This window comes from Mirounga angustirostris, unplaced genomic scaffold, assembly GCF_029215605.1.
Source record: "Mirounga angustirostris isolate CCGP_5_RB_7025 unplaced genomic scaffold, mMirAng1.0.hap1 SCAF_2, whole genome shotgun sequence".
In the NCBI taxonomy this organism is placed as follows: Eukaryota; Metazoa; Chordata; class Mammalia; order Carnivora; family Phocidae; genus Mirounga; species Mirounga angustirostris.
Window position 1 is genome coordinate 97,760,095 of NW_026991710.1, and position 19,407 is coordinate 97,779,501.

The window sequence follows — 19,407 nt, forward strand, 5'->3', positions numbered from 1 at the left end:
TTTACAAAGGAAGTTTCACAGGAAACAGAAGCAAGAGGGTGGTGGAGTAAGTGAAGGCTAGGCAGAGTTCAGGGAGAGGAATACAGGCAAATGGGGATAAAGTTAGAAGAGATGAGAATCAATCATTAAGGAGGCCCACAATTTGAATGGTGCTAAGGAATTACCAGAATGAATGGCACTGAAAAAATAACTAACCCTAGATTTTCCCCACTTTCCAAATGAAATGATCAGTGCCAACTCAAGGCACATACTATATATCACAAGCAGTGCAGAGAATACAGTTGAAAAGGTGCTATGGCAGCCCCAAGGAAGTGAACAATCTAGATACAAATAAAACAATAATTTTGTTAAAGCATAATACAAACCAGAGTAAGAAAATGTTGTGAAGACCTAACAGGAGTGCTCTGGAGCTCATATTGTTTTTTGTTTTTTAAAGATTTTATTTATTTATTTGACAGAGAGAGACAGCGTGAGAGAGGGAACACAAGCAGGGGGAGTGGGAGAGGGAGAAGCAGGCTTCCCACTGAGCAGGGAGCCTGATGCGGGGCTCGATCCCAGGACCCTGGGATCATGACCTGAGCCAAAGGCAGATGCTTAACACTGAGCCACCCAGGTGCCCCAGGAGTTCATATTGTTAAAAGATTGAATTTGCTTGGAGAGATCTGAAGAGGTAGTTATAACAGGCTGGATATATAGAATTGAGATAGGTAGACGAGTACAGAGAGAAGAAACTGCATAAACAAAGCCGTGGAGGTCAGCAGGACCAGGGAGCCCCCAGGAGCAGTAAGAAGACTGGTGCACGAGGAACAGAACGAGGATACAAGGGAAGATTGAAAAGGTCACCTGGGACCATGTCGTCACTAAGGATGACATCCTGAATTTTATTTAATTCAGAAGGCAATGAGGAACTATTTGTGGGTTCAAACTGGGAAATTATAGAATAGGAGGTTCAGGCCCAGAGTATCATTAGAATAGCCTTTTAATCAAGATTTTTTTTTTACTTATTTTCCAGAAAGAGATGTGCTTATGTAATGGAGTACAATCTTGACAGTGGTGGGACTCATATATTTTTCATGATAATAAAAATGAGATTTCCAAAGTTTGATCACTACCCCACAAAAATAAACCGTTTTCCTTATTTTTCCCCCAAAGAATTACAGTATGCTTGTCCTCTGCCACACAACATTTTTAAATGCCATGAAATAAAGTAAAAATGAATAGGCAAGGCAGTCTTTTAAATGGAGAAGTTATAAGGTAATATGCATCTGAGAGGTACATGTGGAAATGGAGAAGAACTTTGCTTTGGTTAAAAAATAATCGTAATAATAATAATAATAAACATAGGATTGAAGGGGAATTACGAACCAATTGCACATGTCTATATGGACCAGATCTCTTTTTTTTTTTTAGCAATTTTCTGTGCATCTATACACGTATGTCAGCAGTACAGAAGCCTTCAAAAGGCATGGCCAAGGGCACTTACCAAGTTGTTCTTTGAGCTAGGGACAGCTCTAAGGCTAGGACATCAAAATATACTTATGGACTTAACAGGACATGTTTGTTTTTTAAATGTACTCAAAAGGACCACTACAGAAAAGTCAATGGTTTTGGCAAATGGAGTCTTTTCTATGAGAATAAACAATGGTTCTGGCCAGTTTTCCTCAAACTGTATTTCAGTGGTACCTGCATCAAGATACCTGGGATGATTTTCTCAAATGCAGGTACCAGGGCACCTTCCAGACCCAGCAAATCAGAATCACTGAATGTAAGGTCTGGTGATCTGAACTCTTATAAACTTCCTAGGGGATCTGTTATATATGTTCAGGCTTTTGAATCTTTGCTCACCTGGAAGGATACCCAAACAAAACTGCTTGGCTAAAGGACAGGAGTGGGAGGCTGACATTTTTCACTGTAAATTCTTATGTGCCTTTTGAATTCTGCATTTTTCCACAAACAATACTTACAAGAATGAGCATGATATATTTATATTTTCGCACCCAGAACCAGGCAGAGCATCTGGCAGTACGCTAAGAAAAATGTTTGTGGATTTGGTCATAAATGGCATAGTTTATAATAATTATTAGAAGTAACACACTTTTTTACACTCCTATTTACTCTCCCCTCCCCTTGACCTCAAAAGAAACAGATTACTTCACTGTCAACTGCTTTTGCACCAGGACCCGTGTTTTGCTCCTTATTCTTCTTGGTAGCGATTCATGCATCTCCAATACCTGGAACTTACTAGATTCACATGGTTGAGGCTAGAAAGTGAGATAAAGTGAGTGCCCACATCTTTCTCTTAGCCACATTTTTACAAATGATAATCTGTTTCCTCTCCCATAAATACCAGTGTATATGATATTTGGCATTTAGCTCTTGCTTTTTACAGAAAAATAATCATAGTGAGTATGTTGTTATACATGTCTGTATCCATCAGGATAGAAAGAATTGTTTTCAACTGTTAGATAAAATTTATATCTTTGGCAGAGTTTCCAATGATTTGAGTTTTAAGCAGCTAATTAGTCCTTTTGGTAACAACTAATTACTTAGAGTATGCATGTAGCAAAAACTGTTGTAGAAATGCAATTGTAACTTCTTTGACATTTTCTTTCTTATTGGACTCTACATGTATGATAAAGATAATTTATTTTGATACATTTATCCTTTTTAAAAAGGCAAACAAACAAATCCTTAGTTCTGAAGCACTCTTAAAATTATAAAGGCATCCTCTCTAGGGAAAGACTAGTATCTATTTTCCTTGCACTGGTAACCCTTTCAAGCTTCCTTGTTTCTTTCTATTCCAGCAGAAACTGTTGCCAAGAAATAAAGTGACATTACAGTTGTCATAGGTCATAACAGGAGTAAGAAAGAAATACTGTCTGAAAAGCAAACTAATTATTTTACCACAACCTTGTCATTATATGTCTGTTCTCACTAGTCCGGTTGTTTGTTGTGCATACCTTCCTAACTAAAAATTAATAAAACTTGGAGAGGTTACATGTTCAGCAAGAGATATAGAATATTCAGTGTGTAGAGAGAATATTGTGATACACACACACACACACACAATTTAAAAAGAAATTATTTTATGTCCTGAACAATTATATCCCCTTCATGGCCTTGTATTTCTTAGAAAAACAAAACAAATCTCAGGCTTGAGTCCAGAGTCTGAAAATGTCTTGAGGTAACACACCCTACAAAACCATCACTTTGAAACAGCCCTTTTGCTTATGGTGCACTTTGAATTATGTTAAAGTAGATATACAAAAAAAAAGAGTTGAAAACCTGGGGAAGGTTCCATGGCTGGTGGCTAAGTAACTTTTATCTTACAGGATTAAGTTCAACACCTTCTAAGTATTACCTTAATTCTTGCCAATCAGGTTAACTTTCAGCAAAAGCAATGTCATTAACTAGCTCACAACTCATTCTGGATTGCTTCTGTCTTTAGCAGACAGAGTAGCATTTTTTTACTTTCTATACTCACATGGGTAAAACAGTGACACTCCACTTTAAATGTCACAGAGTAAAATGTTTTCTGGGTTGAAAAGTAAACTCAAAGGGAGTTCAAATGCATTAGTATCATAAAGTCACTCTCCACATTTCCCATTTTATGCCCAATGCAGATCCTATTCAAGTGAAATACAGACAGACACACAGAAGTATTGATAAATCTCTCACAAATAAAGCAAGAAATATAAACTAGTGGCTAAGTGGATTAACATATATGTTACATTGTATTAAAGTTTTTTCATGTAATAAGCAACTTGAAGTATTTTGCTGTTGTTGTTGAGCTGCACTGAAAAATGTGGCATATAAAACAAATGATGAAAGACTGCCTCTAAAAGACATTAGAAAAGAACTTTCAAATGTAACATGATTGTCTTGAGTGTCTCAATAGGTGATTTTTTTGATAAATTTTGGAGGAGAAAAGAAAGGGAAACAAAAGTCATAGAATCGAAGCTACTACAAAAATAACCAGAAGGTTAAATTTTAGAAGTCTCATTTTTCAGAAATACCCAAAATGATAAAAGTCTTGTTTATCAATTCCATGACTGCATCAGTCTGCTGGTAGCTATTTAAAGTCACCCTCAAAGTATTTTATTTGTGAAAGTTCTAGGATTTAATATATGTTCAGGCAGAGTGAATAGAAATACACAGTTGAAGCTTTTCATATAAAAGCCAACAGGACTTATTCTATAGAATAAAAGATATCACTGTTTCCTCTTATTCATAGTTGTAATTAGATTTTTTTCTGATTCATTGTATCAAATCTTAATATAACCATTCTCTCATCTCTGCTACTTCACCTCAATAAATTTCCTTGAATATTTCTTTCAGTCTCTAATGAATGAACCTATTATATTCATTATGATGATGATTATAATAACTATTATTACTATTCATTCACACGACATTATATATTTCAGGAAAGTACTATTATCACATGAATTATTTTTATGATCTTTTTTATAGCAGCATAAATGTGACAGTGGTTTCTTTGCCATTGAAAATCTCATGCAAAATTTTTTCCGTTTGTCAACACTTCACCAACAAAAACTATTTGCATTCACTTGAAGCAATAGCTTCTAAAAAGCCCATTCTACATTCCAGACCAATTTAATCAAACCTGCAGAATTTAAATTTACTTTATTATGGAGAAAATGCTGTGATTTTGTTTTCAATGCATGAATTCAATCTAGGTCAGCTGCTTTCATAGGAAGAGTTGATTTTATCTAGCTAAACACTGAAAACTTGTCTTAAAGGAGGTATCTGATACTGGAAATAATAAACCCAATGACTATGGAAATGAGTTTGAGAGTGTTATCGATGGAAAATAGTTAATACCTATTTTAGCAAAAATTTAGTCCCTAGTCTTGTGTCATTATGGCCTCTAATAAATACAAATCAGAGGATATTCAGTTCATGCTGATAATGGTGATACACTGATCATTTACATTCTTTAACTTGAAATATTATATTGTAAGCCAAATTAAATAGATTGAAATTATAAAATTCCAATCTCCTGAGACTCTGCTGCCACAAATTATGAATAGGTCACTGATGTCATGAAGCCACTATGTGTGAGCATCTAGGATGTTATTCAGCATCAAACTAATTGCACCAACATGGATATATAGCAGTTGGACTTGTTTTGTTGTTGTTGTTGTTATGAAATATATTAAAATCTCAGAAAAAAGTGTTCACCAAGTCTTACTAATAACACATCCTCTAATATGCATTAATATAATGAGAGTATCTGGGATATGCCCACAATTCAGAAACACAGCATGAACTGAAACCCTGGGCAAAGACTACTGAAGAAAAACTAGCATTGCTATGATTGCACTGCCCCCTAGGGTTAAAATAACTTGTGTTTACACTGAGGTCCATTTGCCTTTTTCAGATCAGCATTTTCATGACACATTTGTCCAACTATGGGAATGACCGCCTGGGACTATATACATTTGTTAATCTGGCCAACTTCGTGCAGAGTTGGACCAACTTGCGACTTCAGACTCTGCCTCCAGCACAGCTGGCTCACAAGTATTTTGAGCTCTTTCCTGATCAAAAAGACCCTCTCTGGCAGGTAATATTGCTTCAATAATCGGTATAACTAATTAATCCCATAAACATATCTTGGCGTTCTATGAGATAATCCAAATCTGAAAAGTGAAGGCATTTGGAGGGAAAAAATAATAAATTTTGGAAATGTTAGTAGATTTGAGAAACTACTTCCTGAATTGGAGTCTTTTTTTATTTTTTTAAGATTTTATTTCTTTATTTGACAGAGAAACACATAGCGAGAGCAGGAACACAAGCAGGGGGTGTGGGAGAGGGAGAAACAGGCTTCCTTCTGAGCAGGGAACCCGATGCGGGGCTCAATCCCAGGATCCTGGGACCATGACCTGAGCTGAAGGCAGATGCTTAACGACTGAGCCACCCAGGTGCCCCAAATTGCAGTCTTATATTATTGCATCATAGTGGCTAAATTCTCTGTTCCTATGCCCATTAGGAATTATGAAATTCTGAAAGCTCAACGAGGGGTTCAATGGATATAATGTTTTCAGTCAGGAGTGAGGGATCAATTCACAGATTGCAGTCAGCTAAAAAGAGCAGAAGAGTGGTAAACAGGTTGTGTGCTAGGCAAGTTCCAGGCCATCTGGCTCCAGAGGCTGTGCTCTTAATCACTATTCTATATGAGAGTTACTGAGCTACTAGAGAGTTCTAACAGAGCTGATGGTACAATAATAACAATCATCAGAAGTGGAACTGAGTAAATTTCACAGACTGAAGTCACAGTAAGCTCTGAACTATATACAACTCATTCAGCTTTGAATGTAAGCTAATTACCACCTGACCACAAACAGATAACTTCCAGAAGAGACATAACTACACATTTTAGAATGTGAAAGAAGGTGCTTGTGGAATTATCACTACATATTACTTTTTTTTCTTAACCACTACAAAATATCACCAAATGTTAGCCACTGGAAAGACATGCAATTTTCCTGCTGATTTAACACCTTTTTTTTTTTTTTAAGATTTTATTTATTTGAGAGAGAGAGAGAGAGAGCATGAGCGAGGGGAAGGGCAGAGAGAGAGGGAGAAGCAGACTCCCACTGAGCAGGGAACCCGACATGGGGCTCCTTCCCAGGACGCTGAGATCATGACCTGAGCTGAAGGCAGGTGCTTAACCTTAAGACTGAGCCACCTAGGTGACTCAACACCTTATTTTTAAACTGAAGTCATTATTATTTCAGGTGACAGGTTTGAAACAACTTTTTTCCAGAACAACAACCAAAAAGAACACCCTCACTTTAGTTTTAACTAATCTGTTGCTTAATGTAAATAGTTTATTTAATCACACACACCTACAGTATTAATTGAATAGAAACAGAGTACTGTCCTGATTGCTATATCTGAAATAGTATTAAAGGGTACTTCAATTCTTCACATAATGTGCACTTCACAGTTGAAATTAAGGATATTCTAGATCCATCTTGCATAGTGGTTTTGGTTCATGTACTATACACCAAAAGCAAATCCCTAAGGTAGTAATTCACCTTCATTTTACTCTTTTGCTGAAATTTAGTGCTTTTTAGCATCATAATCTGTAAAGTTAGAGTTTTACATATACATTTACTGACCTCTGAAGGCTACTGAAAGGAATCTGCTATCTCTTTAAATAGTATTATTATGGCCAGATGTGTACCTCTTTGAAACGCAGCAAAATAGCTCAAAGTTATTGAGAATAAAAATCTTACACCTGGGCGCCTGGGTGGCTCAGTTGGTTAAGCGACTGCCTTCGGCTCAGGTCATGATCCCGGAGTCCCTGGATCGAGTCCCGCATCGGGCTCCCTGCTCGGCAGGGAGTCTGCTTCTCCCTCTGACCCTCCCCCTTCTCATGTGCTCTCTCTCATTCTCTCTCTCTCAGATAAATAAATAAAATCTTTAAAAAAAAAAATCTTACACCTTATATTTCAGTTACTTACTGAATGGTGAGAGTGTACCTTCTTTTACATTAGCAGGGAACACAGCCTCTGCCCAGCACTACTTTGGAGCTGTTTTCAAACATACACACACACAATTAAGACATAGACCTGCTGAAAATGCAGAAAAAAAAATATTAAATCCTCAGTGCTGTGAGGCTGTTAGCCACAGTGGAAATGCCTCCTCTCCCCCAACCCCTCAGTAGACACTCAACTTCAGGATGGAAAGGAATTACTTAAAAGCTTCACTGATGCCACTTCAAGGCCTTCATTTAAAAGAAGCCACATGGCTTTTTTTTTCCTGGAATATCTTTTTAAGGACAGAAGTTGAAAAACTCAGGGTGTCTGGGTAGTTCAGTCGGTTGAGCATCTGACTCTTGATTCCGGCTCAGGTCATGATCTTAGGGTCATGAGATCAAGTCCCACATTGGGCTCCGCACTCAGCAGAGAGTCTGCTTGAAATTCTCTCTCTCCCTCTCCCTCTGCCCCTCCCCCTACTCTCTCTCTCCCTCTCTCTAACATAAATAAATAAATCTTTTTTAAAAAGCTGAAAAACTCTAGCACACAATGGACACTCACAAAAAAATACATCTCTATATTCTTCTCCCATTTAGAATCCTTGTGATGACAAACGCCACAGAGACATTTGGTCGAAAGAAAAAACCTGTGATCGCTTACCAAAATTCTTGGTAATAGGACCCCAGAAAACTGGTGAGAGCTTTTTGTTATGATTAACCAAACAGTGTAAAACTCCCAATGACTAGACAGTAAGTTCTAGTCACAATGAGTTTTCAAAATTCCTATAAATACTGATGAATAAATAACACATTTTGTTCTCTGATCTAATATGTTTAGCTTGATAATGTACTTAAATGCTTGTCAAGGAATTTTTTAAGTGAAAAAGATGAAAATAAGTGTCATATGGTTTGAATATCTAACAGCCAATCTGGTAGCAAATGGTAATTTTTTTCCAAAGACCTGAATTGAAAGGTGTTGTCAACACTTCTAAAATCAAAACGAATCACATCTTGAGAAATTGACTGACAGGATTTCATCAAAAGTCAAGATAAACACATATAAGTATCTATAACTCTTTATAATCAGACCCTTCCAGAAAAACAGACTCTTCCTTCCATCTTCCTGATATAGTTTATTTCTAAGCTATTTTTTGCAGAGATGACTATTTTCTAAAAATCGAAAGGATGCTTGACAAGCAGAATTCCAGACATAAACAAAACTTTGTGCTAACAAAGGTATTTATTCACACCCAGGAGAAATCTTGCACCTTTTCTTAAATTGGCATGCAACTTTTTCCCCATAAACTTCTTGTTTCTTTAAGAATCGGTATTAAAATGAAGCCCAGTGGAAACTTTAAAATGCCAGACATACATGCTGTATCCTGCATGATAAATTATTTGGGGCTCTTGGATTCTGGCTTCACAGAAAACAGCCATTCCAGCCATATGCCTTTCTGAGGGGAATACCTTCTTTCTCCTCATTTGTCCAAAAATAACTGGGGAAGATTTTATGTAATGTACACAGAGAGTTTAGCCTATTCATTTTCTCTTGGTCCCATTTGCCAATATCAATTTGAAAACAATAACAAATATGGTAAAAACTTTTCTCATCCTTATTTATTTCATTTGTCTGTATCTCTTTAAAGTCAAGAGACAACTAGAAAAACATTTAAACTGAAGTCTCTTCAGGAACTCCCACTGTCATTACTGATCACACATCTCTGAAGCTTGGCATATCAAATTCACTTCAGAAAGCCCTGCAGGAAGTGCATCCTCTTGTTTCCTGCTAGATGTGCAGACATTTTAAAATCAGGGTTAGATGGCAGAACCATTACTTGCCATCTTAAACTCAGCTGGGTTTCCAAATGTTTCGTTACAATTGTATATGACATTTACCTTTGGAAGAAAATTTTTTATCTCCCTTTTATAGAAACTAAATTTTTTCCCAGTTTTGTAGTGGTATAGTTTACATGCAATAAAATTCACCAATTTTAGTGCAAATTTTGATCAATTTTGACAATCGTGCACAGTTGTATAACCACATTGACACTTCTGTCTCAAAAAAAAACAAAAAAACAAAAAAAATTTCTGTCTCCCTAAAAAGTTTCTCCATCCACATCCCTTTGCAGTCAATGCCCCTCCCAATCCTCAGTCACAGGAAACTACTTTCTGCTACTACAGTTTTGCTTTTTTAGACTTTCATATAAATGGAAGCATAAAATGTGCAATCTTTTGTGTTTGACTTCTTTCACTTAAGATAATGCTTTTGAGATTCATCCATGTTACTATGTACAGCAATATTTTATGAAATTGATTTTTTAAATGGAGAAACATCTTCTGATCAGTTTCATAAAAATTAAATAGCTTCATTTTAACTTTAGTTTTTATCAAAGGCATTTTTCTGAATAATTTTGCATAGATGTATAGTCTTCTGCATATTCAGATATTTTTAGTGTTGAAACTGACAAAAAATAAAACAAGCTTTATGGATGGTTATTTGAATGGGTGTGTCTATGATTAAGTGGTTGTTTTATACACATACACACATTATACACATTCAAACACACACACACACACAGAGAACAGTTTATTCAGACCCAAGAATATGTGAAGGTAAAGACAGAATTCAGAAACCACAAACTAACAATTTTTTGACCACTGATAAATTATATTATGCCTTTTACTGACTATATAAACAATTAGATATCTATTTTTTCAATTTGTCTTATTGATGCTGGTCATGCTATTAAAAGCAAACATGATTTAATACAATTCTTAAAACTCAGAAAAGAATGTTTCCAGTTGATCTAAGAAAGGAATTAATCTGTTTTCTTTTTTCACATAATGGTCATACTTCCTATCCTCACAAAGAGTTTATTCTTTTCAATTTTTTTAATGCATTACTGAATTTTATCTCATAAAAGTTGTTATTTTAAAAAATACTTGGGGCGCCTGGGTGGCTCAATCTATTAAGTGTCTGACTCTTGATTTTGGCTTAGGTCATGATCACAGGGCTGTGAGGTAGAGCCCTGTGTCAGGCTCAGTGCTAGGCTTAAGATTCTCTTTCCCTCTCCCTCTGCCCCTCCCCACCACATGCACTCTCTCTCTCTCAAGTAAATAAATAAATATAAAAATTAAATAAATACCTTACTAATATTGAGATATGAAGCTACTTAAGTATTTCATATAGGTTATCTTACTTGACCCTCCTGAAACCCTGATAGCTAAGTATTTTCCCCCCACTACACAAATAAGAAAACTAAGCCCCAGGTTAGATATTTTTGTTCACATTCACATAATTGGTAAGTGTTAAAAATAAAAACCTGATCCTAGAATTTACCTGACTCTAAAGACCATGCTCAAGAAACCTTTATTCTACTCTGGATTTCAAGTATGGAACATTTTTCCTCCAATAAGTCTTAGATTTTGTTCCACATTTCTTTTAAGTCATGATTCTCAAAGTTTACTAAATCAGAAAGTCTGGGATAGGGCTCAGTTCTCTGTTTAACAAGCCTTCCAGGTTAATCTAAGGCATGCTAAAGTGTGAGAACCACTGTTTTAGGTCAGGCTTGTGAAGAACATTTTTATTTTGTATACCATAGATAACTATGTTTCATTCCCTATAGTTACCCATGTATACAGATAGAATGTTCATTGTTTGGCAAAGATAGTAATCTAGGAACACAGCCTCTTTCAATTCACTGTTTTAGACAATTTTGCTATTGAAAGAGTTATTTTAACAACTTTTCTGTTTTAAATACAACATTAAATAAAGCTTGTCAGAGAGATAAGAATTTTCAAAATTTAATATTTAATATAAATTTAATTTATTACTAAGCAAAATTAGAACAGTGATTTCTCCAACTGAGAAAAATATTATAAGGCTGTGTCTGAAGACCATTGCTAGCTATTGACCTGGAATATAATTAACAGGTCCCTCTCCATCAGATTGTATAATAATGTAAATCACATTAGAGCAGAGAAGTGAAAACTAGAATCTTAGGAATACTGAATACATGGACCAGAAATATTATGATTTTATAAACACAGTTACAGTTACAAGCACCTGATTAAATTTTAGGCAAACTGAACTCAAATTGCCTTACTTTTTCTTGTGCAATCTAAGCTATACCTTTAGCTCATAATTTAGGCTCTAATATACTAATTTTACAGTTTATAACACTGCTCATTTTGAAAAAAAATCACACCCTTGATTCCTAATAGTCACAAATCTATATGGGCACCTGTGATATGCCATTCTCTTTCCAAAACTGCAGATTTTATAAGTTATGTCACTAAGAAAGGACACAACTTTTTTTCAAAAAAATGATTTCTGACATCACTTTTTAGAAGTACATTCAAATTTTAAAAAAACTTGTTGAAAGTTTAAACTCTGTCTCAAATTTAATAAGCTCTCTTGGGCCTCAGGAAGAACTTTCTAGGAGAACCCAAGTACTGGTTTTGGTGATGTAATATCTTATATGAAACAATGGTATCTTTTATTTATATAATGCTTTATTAATATCAAAATATCTTCAGGCACAATATGACATGTCATCCTCAGAGAAAGCTTATGAAATAAGCAAAGCGGGTGATTTTCTACTGATAAAGCCAAGACAAAGAGAAGCTAAAAGCCAAAGTCACAAACCAAATCAGTGATAGAGATGTGGTCAAACAGTTCCCCCAGCGGGCCTCTTCTCATCACATACTTATCTCCAGTTTTTTAGAATTTGCTTCTTTTAAAATGCTGGTGATCTATTCAGTTTAATTCAAGGAGTACTAATAGGTATCTGTTTGGATCATTACAATACTTAGTTTATTAATGACTTTGAAATGTTAATAGTAGGAAACTTTGTTTTCATTTCTTTAATTTCTAAACCTCTATTGTCTTTTCAGGAACCACTGCTTTGTATTTGTTCCTGGTTATGCATCCTTCCATCTTTAGTAACTCCCCCAGCCCAAAAACCTTTGAGGAGGTACAGTTCTTTAATAGAAATAACTACCACAGGGGGATTGATTGGTAAGATGGGTTATTAGTATAAATCTAAAAGTATATGTACTGTGCACAGTATAAAATTAGTGCTAATATTTATAAACATATAAGTTTGTAGCCACAAACAAAAGTTATCCTCTGTGCCTTGGAAATGGATTGAATAAAATGAAGAAGCACAAAAATTATTCATAAGAAACTTTTCTCAGTTTGTTGAGGGACTTGTCACCTCAAGAGGCCCATATGTAATTTCAATTTGCATTAATTATCTTTGATGGTAATTACAGATATAAAGTCAGAGAAATACCTTAACCCCAGGAATTTCATTCCTCTCCACTCTTAAGAAAATACTTTCATAGCTTTCTCTTCTTGTGTACTTTGCATTACAGTGATGCTACAGTCCACGTACATAATTTTCTATTTTGCTTTGGCATAAAAGGTAAATAAATAGAACTAGAAATGTGTATATATTTTATAAGTGATGAAAACTATAATAAAGCTATCAACAATATACAAAATTTAATTTTTGGTCTTTAAATTGAAACTGGAACTATATCAACCATCTGAGGAAAATAGTTAAATTAAAAGTTAAAATGTCAAATATACACAAAATACAGTAATATAGTAGGAATAGATACTGCACATGAACATGTTAATAATAAAATATATCTATAAGTCTTGCTGTTAAGGTAGAAATTCTAGGCAGACAGTGATATAAAAGAGTGGAATTATAATAATTCTAGGGCATGAACATAAACATTTTGCATGTATTTTAGCATAAAGAGTTGTTATATATTAACTTATGTTGTCAGATTGCATGATCTCAATTTTACAAGTATCAACCCCCTCGAGAGTTGCTTGTGTGTAGTCCAAAAGGAAAGAAATGTGTTGAGTATAATTTGAGCAGCTACTAGGATTTACATATATTCTAATTGTAATATCCTTCACTGCCAATTCTTCAGTACAGGACTTGATATTGATTAATTGTGTCATGTTAAGTAACAACTGTGAGAATCAAGAAAGCATCAACTACTTCAGCTGCTATTTGACCAGTGACTCAAATATATATGCCTGTATATGGTAGAATAAATCTACATTAATATCAGGACTAAAGGGAGTGATGAAAAATTGCTTTGAAAGTGGAGAGGAATGTAATACTTGGACAAGAATTGGACCCTGCTTTTTCCATGAGCCTCTGGGGCCAGGCAAAATCAACACATTATAGGTCCAAGATCCAAAACTGCATGAGGAAGTTTTTAAGGCCTAAACTGTTCCAGGTATAAAGAGGACTGCTGGGAAAGTGGGACTATTTTTAGAAACTAAAAGCTATCAGAATTCAATACTTTCTGCCCTTCTTTTGTGGCTTTCAGAGCCTTTCTCAGAATAAGCATGGCTAAGACAAGCTTAGAGCAAATAAGATACCACTAGACACTTGGGATAACCTTAGCATCCCTGGAACCAAGGTGAGCATCTAAATTAAGAAGTATCTTAAAATTTGGCACTTTCTGTAAATAGATTATACACAACATATAGCAGATCAAACTTCCCAGAAATTTTTATAAATCTGTTTCCCCCTAAAAGGATGCCAGAATGACATATTACCAAGGCAATTTCCAGGAAACATAAAAGGATTTCTTTACTGTCCTGAGTTTCAAGACATTACTTTGTTGTGCCAGCCAAACTTTGCAATATGTTAACAACTGGAATCCTACCAGAAGCTTTATCATGTGAGATGACTAAAAGAAAACAACATACGGCATCAAGAAGTCATCACATAAATGTTAATGACTCTCTTGTTCAATAATTATTGAACTACCGTGTTTTGGTAGCCCAAAGTTTTGGTGGCTTATAAATTGAAGAGGGTGGGAGTGGAGGTTGAAGAAGCCATTATGATCAAATGTAAGAAACCCTAGAAGTTAAATTTGCATGTGCTCTCTAAAAAGGCTCTTTTTCCTTTAAAAGTTTGTCCTCAGGGCCTCAGAAATATACATTATCACGTGCTGAATTAGTTTATATTTGACAGCTTTTGTACAGATGGGACATTATACAAAATCTATTATGTCCTACACTTCTCTGCTTAAGGCTTCAGGTATTCCTGTGTTCACTCTGCTAGTGATTTACATTCTCAGCCCGCTTAAGGATATTGGGAAATTTGATAGGATTTTACATTTGGAAATATGAACATACTTTTTAAACTTTTATAAATATTCTGAAGAATATAGTGGCTCTAAATGGAGAAAAAGTTAAGCAAATAGGTGATGTTTACACCAGATGTGTTCTGTCCTTTAACATTTTATAGTTGAATGCAACCACAACACAACACATTAGTGGAAAGGAAATTATTTCACTTGTGATAAAGTAAAAAAAAAAACTGTCTAAGTCCTTTTTAAATATCTTTGAACATATCATCTGTTTTGATCAAATTTTCCTTCTGTTTGAGCACTCACATTTTTCTCTGTAAAATATTTCTGCATTTAGATGCATTTTATATAGTTAGTTAAATTGATTATTGTTCCAATTCAATCATTCCATGTCTACATTTTTGCTATCTCCTGATAGTAAGCAAAACAAAAAGAAAACGTATTTAGAGAAGCATTCTCAAATTACATTAGTAGAGTCCTGTATACTTTTCCCTTACTAACTATAAGGAACATATGCCTTATAGAAAAAGGCCTTTGTTTAGGAAACAAATGAATTTGTTCCTAAAGGGATACCTTTAACATCTATAGTCACCAGAGTTGAGTATAAACCAGTCTTATTTTGAGAAATATTCCTTTTCTAGGTATATGGATTTCTTTCCAGTCCCATCTAATGTCACCACTGACTTTCTGTTTGAAAAGAGTGCCAATTACTTCCACTCAGAGGAAGCTCCTAAAAGAGCAGCTTCTCTGGTCCCCAAAGCCAAGATCATCACCATCCTCATTGACCCTTCAGATCGAGCATATTCCTGGTATCAGGTAAGAATACTACAGACAGAATCTAACAGGTAAGAAGGGGAGTATGAAGAAGGGAGGATGGTTTGCAGCAATAGCAATCACCTCAGGTCTCAATAAGAGATTTGCTAGTTTTATAGCTGCATAAAAGTGGACAGAGTTTTCTTTCTTTCTGGAGAAACTAATGTTCTCCTTATGTTTTTATTAATTTTGCATTAATTTCATAAAATTTATTAATAAAATGAAAATATAACAAAATAGTATGTTATTTGTATGTGTATCTGTGCTTCTACACATCTGCATTTTGAAAAAATAGACTGAAAAATAGACTAAGGGTCCCTTTTCCTTGGAAACTATAAAGTTGAGATAAATGTGAAATGCTGTATTCAAAAACCCCTTACCTGTTATTAGGCTAGGATAACTTCTAAAAAGAGGTCTACACCAAGACACATAATAGTTAAAATGGCAAAAAGTAGTGATAGAGGGAGAATTTTTGAAGCAGCAAGAGAAAAGAAAACAGTTACATACAAGGAAAACACCATAAATCTATCAGCTGATTTTTCAGCAGAAACCTTGCAGGCCAGAAGGGAGTTGCATGATACATTCAAAGTACTGAAAAGAAAAAACCTACAACCAAGAATAATCTGCCCAGCAAGTTTATCATTCAGAATAGGAGAGATAGTTTCCCAAACAGAAGTTAAAGGAGTTCATCACCATTAAATCAATGCTTACAAAAAACATTAAAGGGAATTCTTTGGGTGGAAAGTAAAGGCCATAAACAAAAGTAAGAAAACTATGAAAGGAAAAAATTTCACAGGTAAATGCAAACATACAATTAAGATTGTAGGTTAATCACTTATAAAACGAATATAGAGGTTAAAGCACAAAAGCAGTAAAGTCAATTATACCTACAAAAATCAGTCAAGGGATTCACAAAATAAAAGGATGATGAGTGTGGTATCATATACATAAAACATGATGGAGGGAATAAAAATTTAGCATCTTTAAAATGGGCTCAAACTTAAGCAACCATCATCCTAATATAGACTGCTATATGCATAAGATGTTATATATGAGCCTAATGGTAACCATAAATCAAAAACCTATAACAGATATGCAAAAAAATAAAGAGAAAGAATACAAGCATAACAAGAAAGAAAGCCATCAAACCACAAAGGAAGACAACAAGAGAAGAAAGGAACAGAGAAGAACTACAAGAACAATCTCAAAACAAGTAACAAAATAGCAATAAGTACACACCTATAAATAATTACTTTAAATGTAAATGCACTAAATGCTCCAATCAAAAGACATTGGTGATTGAATGGATAAAAAAGCAAGATCTATCTATATGCTACCTGCAAGAGACTCACTTCAGACTTAAAGACACATACAGATTGAAAGTGAAGGGATGGAAAAGCATTTAACATGCAAAAAGAAAGCTGGGGAAGCAATGCTTCTTATATCAGACAAAATAAACTTTAAAACAAAGACTGTAACAAGAGATAAAGAAGGATACCACATAATGACAAAGGTAATAACCAAAAACAAAACAACAAAACCAAAAACTCCTTATCTGAATCTCTGCACCTGGGTTGGAAATAAGGCTGCTTCTCTGTATTAAAGTGAATGCACATAGCTCTGATCTTCCAGACAAGTGTAGTATGTTCCATTCCCACTGATAGGATTTCAAAAAGATAATTCATGACAATCTAGGATATTAGAGAATAAAGTTTCTTAGCACTGGGTCCTTTTGTTATTTAACAAAAGTAGTTTTTCCTGATTCAAAAAAGGAAGAACAGATTGTCAGGAAAGGTTTTGTGCTGGGGACAGAGTAGGAAAAGGTCATAATAAAGCAGATGGGATCTTAGATAGGCATGTTGACAATAATCTGCATAATAGGAAGTGAGATATCCTGGAAAGCTGAAATCCACAACTCCACACTAAGCATTGATGCCAAACTCCTACAGCCATCTATTAAATCATAGTATACAGCAAATTGCAAATTGACTGATTAGATTTTGTGTCTTTTACCTTTTCCACCAGGTATCTAGAGAAAAGAGAAATAAGCCTTAATTGACTCAAAGAGAAAAGAAAATTGGAACTTGGCAACCGTTTAGCCCCTGAAAAATTGAGAATTTACCATAAAGGGAGATTTCAAGGCTGTAAGCTAACAAAATGTCCTAAATATTACAAATAAATCACTCTATGGTGGCAAAATGCAGGCTTTAACAAAGTCTAGTAGTGGTTGTAGTATAGTAATTTGAATCTCAATTGCAGCAAATTTTCTATTCAACTAGATGTGGTAAGCATCCACAAACCTACCACTAAGCCTGAATATTTATTGGTCAATTTAGGAAAAAGGTGATTTCCTCAAACCCATGGGCCTCAGCCTGAGCCATTATGAAACACTTTCCTGTTTGGATTGCTGCCTTCTGCATTTCTGTACAATAAATGATTCTGATTCATCACAAAGGAAGGTTACCATTAGGTAAAATAATCTTGGCTTTTAGATGCTAGGTGGTATGTGATAAAAGCTGTGGATTTCAGATAATGTACATGTCAGAGTTTTCAGTAGTTTCTCCATTCAAAATAGCCAGTAGGGCTTTTCTAATCTAAACCTGCATTAATAGACGGAGCAAAACTATATAGCAAAACTAGCAGAGTGCTTGTGTATTACGGATATTCAATGGATATAACAAATGTTTTGCTTATGGGCTGCAAAGGGGGCATTAATGCAACTTTCAAAAGTTTACTTTCAGAATAAATACATACACTAAGGAAAAAAACTCAGTAAAGTTGGTTAAGGAGGCCTATCAATAAGAATTCAGCCTCTCCCAAGTAAGTTCTCAAAAAAGATACCTTTATCAGTGTCATAACTTTAAATCCTGATGCTCCAAGCAAACATTTTCATCCTTTATTAATTTCAAAACAAATAACTCTCCAGCAGTGAGTCGCTCCTTCCTTTAGCTTCGAGACTTGTCACAGAGATTGGTTTTTAATTATTCATGCCTATGGTTCAAGTTAGTTTAATTATCCACCTTTTCATCATAGCATCAGCGATCGCATGAAGACCCCGCAGCTCTGAAGTTTAGCTTCTACGAAGTGATCTCAGCTGGGCCCCGTGCACCCTCCGAGCTTCGAGCCTTGCAGAAGAGATGTTTGGTCCCAGGGTGGTATGCCAGCCACATCGAGAGATGGCTTGTTTATTTCCCTCCTTTTCAGGTATTGAGCAATAAGAATTTACATCATGTTACAATCTCATTAAGTTGATGACTTTGCCTCTAGGATAGAGGAAATTTTTACTCATTAAAACATTACTAGCTTTTACTCTGTAGTTGTACATAAGACTGTGGCAAAGAATACTAGTTAGGCAGAGGTAGACCAACTGCTTAATTTTCTTTCTAAAAGTATTTCAGAATATTCTCCCTGCTGTATTTTCTAGTGCATGCCCATCCTGATTGTAAAGAGCTTCAAAAGCTTCATATCCCTGATTCTTATTCTGCCCGTAAAGCTTGTGAACCTCTTAACCAATAAGGCAAATATTGTTTTGCTTAATTGTCATTATTTCCCTTTGAACCACCTTGCTGAATTTTTCATGAGCCCTATGTTTTTCCTGCCTTCCTTGCTTCTCTCTTTTGCCAGGCACCAACCTAGATTACAAACTCAGCCCCTATATTGGATTGCATAAAGCAGTCCAGTCACACAGACATGGTGCTTGCCTGTGTGTCTAGATTCGCTGTCCAACATGATAGCTGCTGCCACATCTGGCTATTTAAATTTGTATTAAAATTACATGAAATTAAAAAGTCAGTTTCTCAATCACATTAGCCACATCTTAAATGCTCAATAGCTACCTGTTAGACACCACAACTTAGAACACGCCCATAGTCACAAAACATTTTAGTGAACAATGCCAATCTAGACTAAACAGAAATACTGGAGAAGAGGGATGAGCAAAAAGGAAGAACAGATTG

General features: G+C 35.2%; 1 protein-coding gene and 1 long non-coding RNA gene across 6 annotated transcripts in view; one reads left to right on the forward strand and one right to left on the reverse strand.

Annotated features, from left to right (window-relative positions):
* Positions 1 to 19,407, reverse strand: part of LOC123848297 (uncharacterized) — an 844,895-nt gene that overhangs the window by 783,421 nt on the left and 42,067 nt on the right. The window lies entirely within an intron of this gene.
* Positions 1 to 19,407, forward strand: part of LOC123848295 (bifunctional heparan sulfate N-deacetylase/N-sulfotransferase 3) — a 176,962-nt gene that overhangs the window by 140,600 nt on the left and 16,955 nt on the right. For all 3 annotated transcript variants that reach the window (XM_045880526.3, XM_045880528.3, XM_045880527.2), the window contains 5 exons: positions 5,405 to 5,587; positions 8,105 to 8,201; positions 12,404 to 12,527; positions 15,280 to 15,454; positions 18,485 to 18,655. In XM_045880526.3, the coding sequence (XP_045736482.1) occupies positions 5,405 to 5,587; positions 8,105 to 8,201; positions 12,404 to 12,527; positions 15,280 to 15,454; positions 18,485 to 18,655 (750 nt within the window). The remainder of the gene's footprint in view (positions 1 to 5,404; positions 5,588 to 8,104; positions 8,202 to 12,403; positions 12,528 to 15,279; positions 15,455 to 18,484; positions 18,656 to 19,407) is intronic.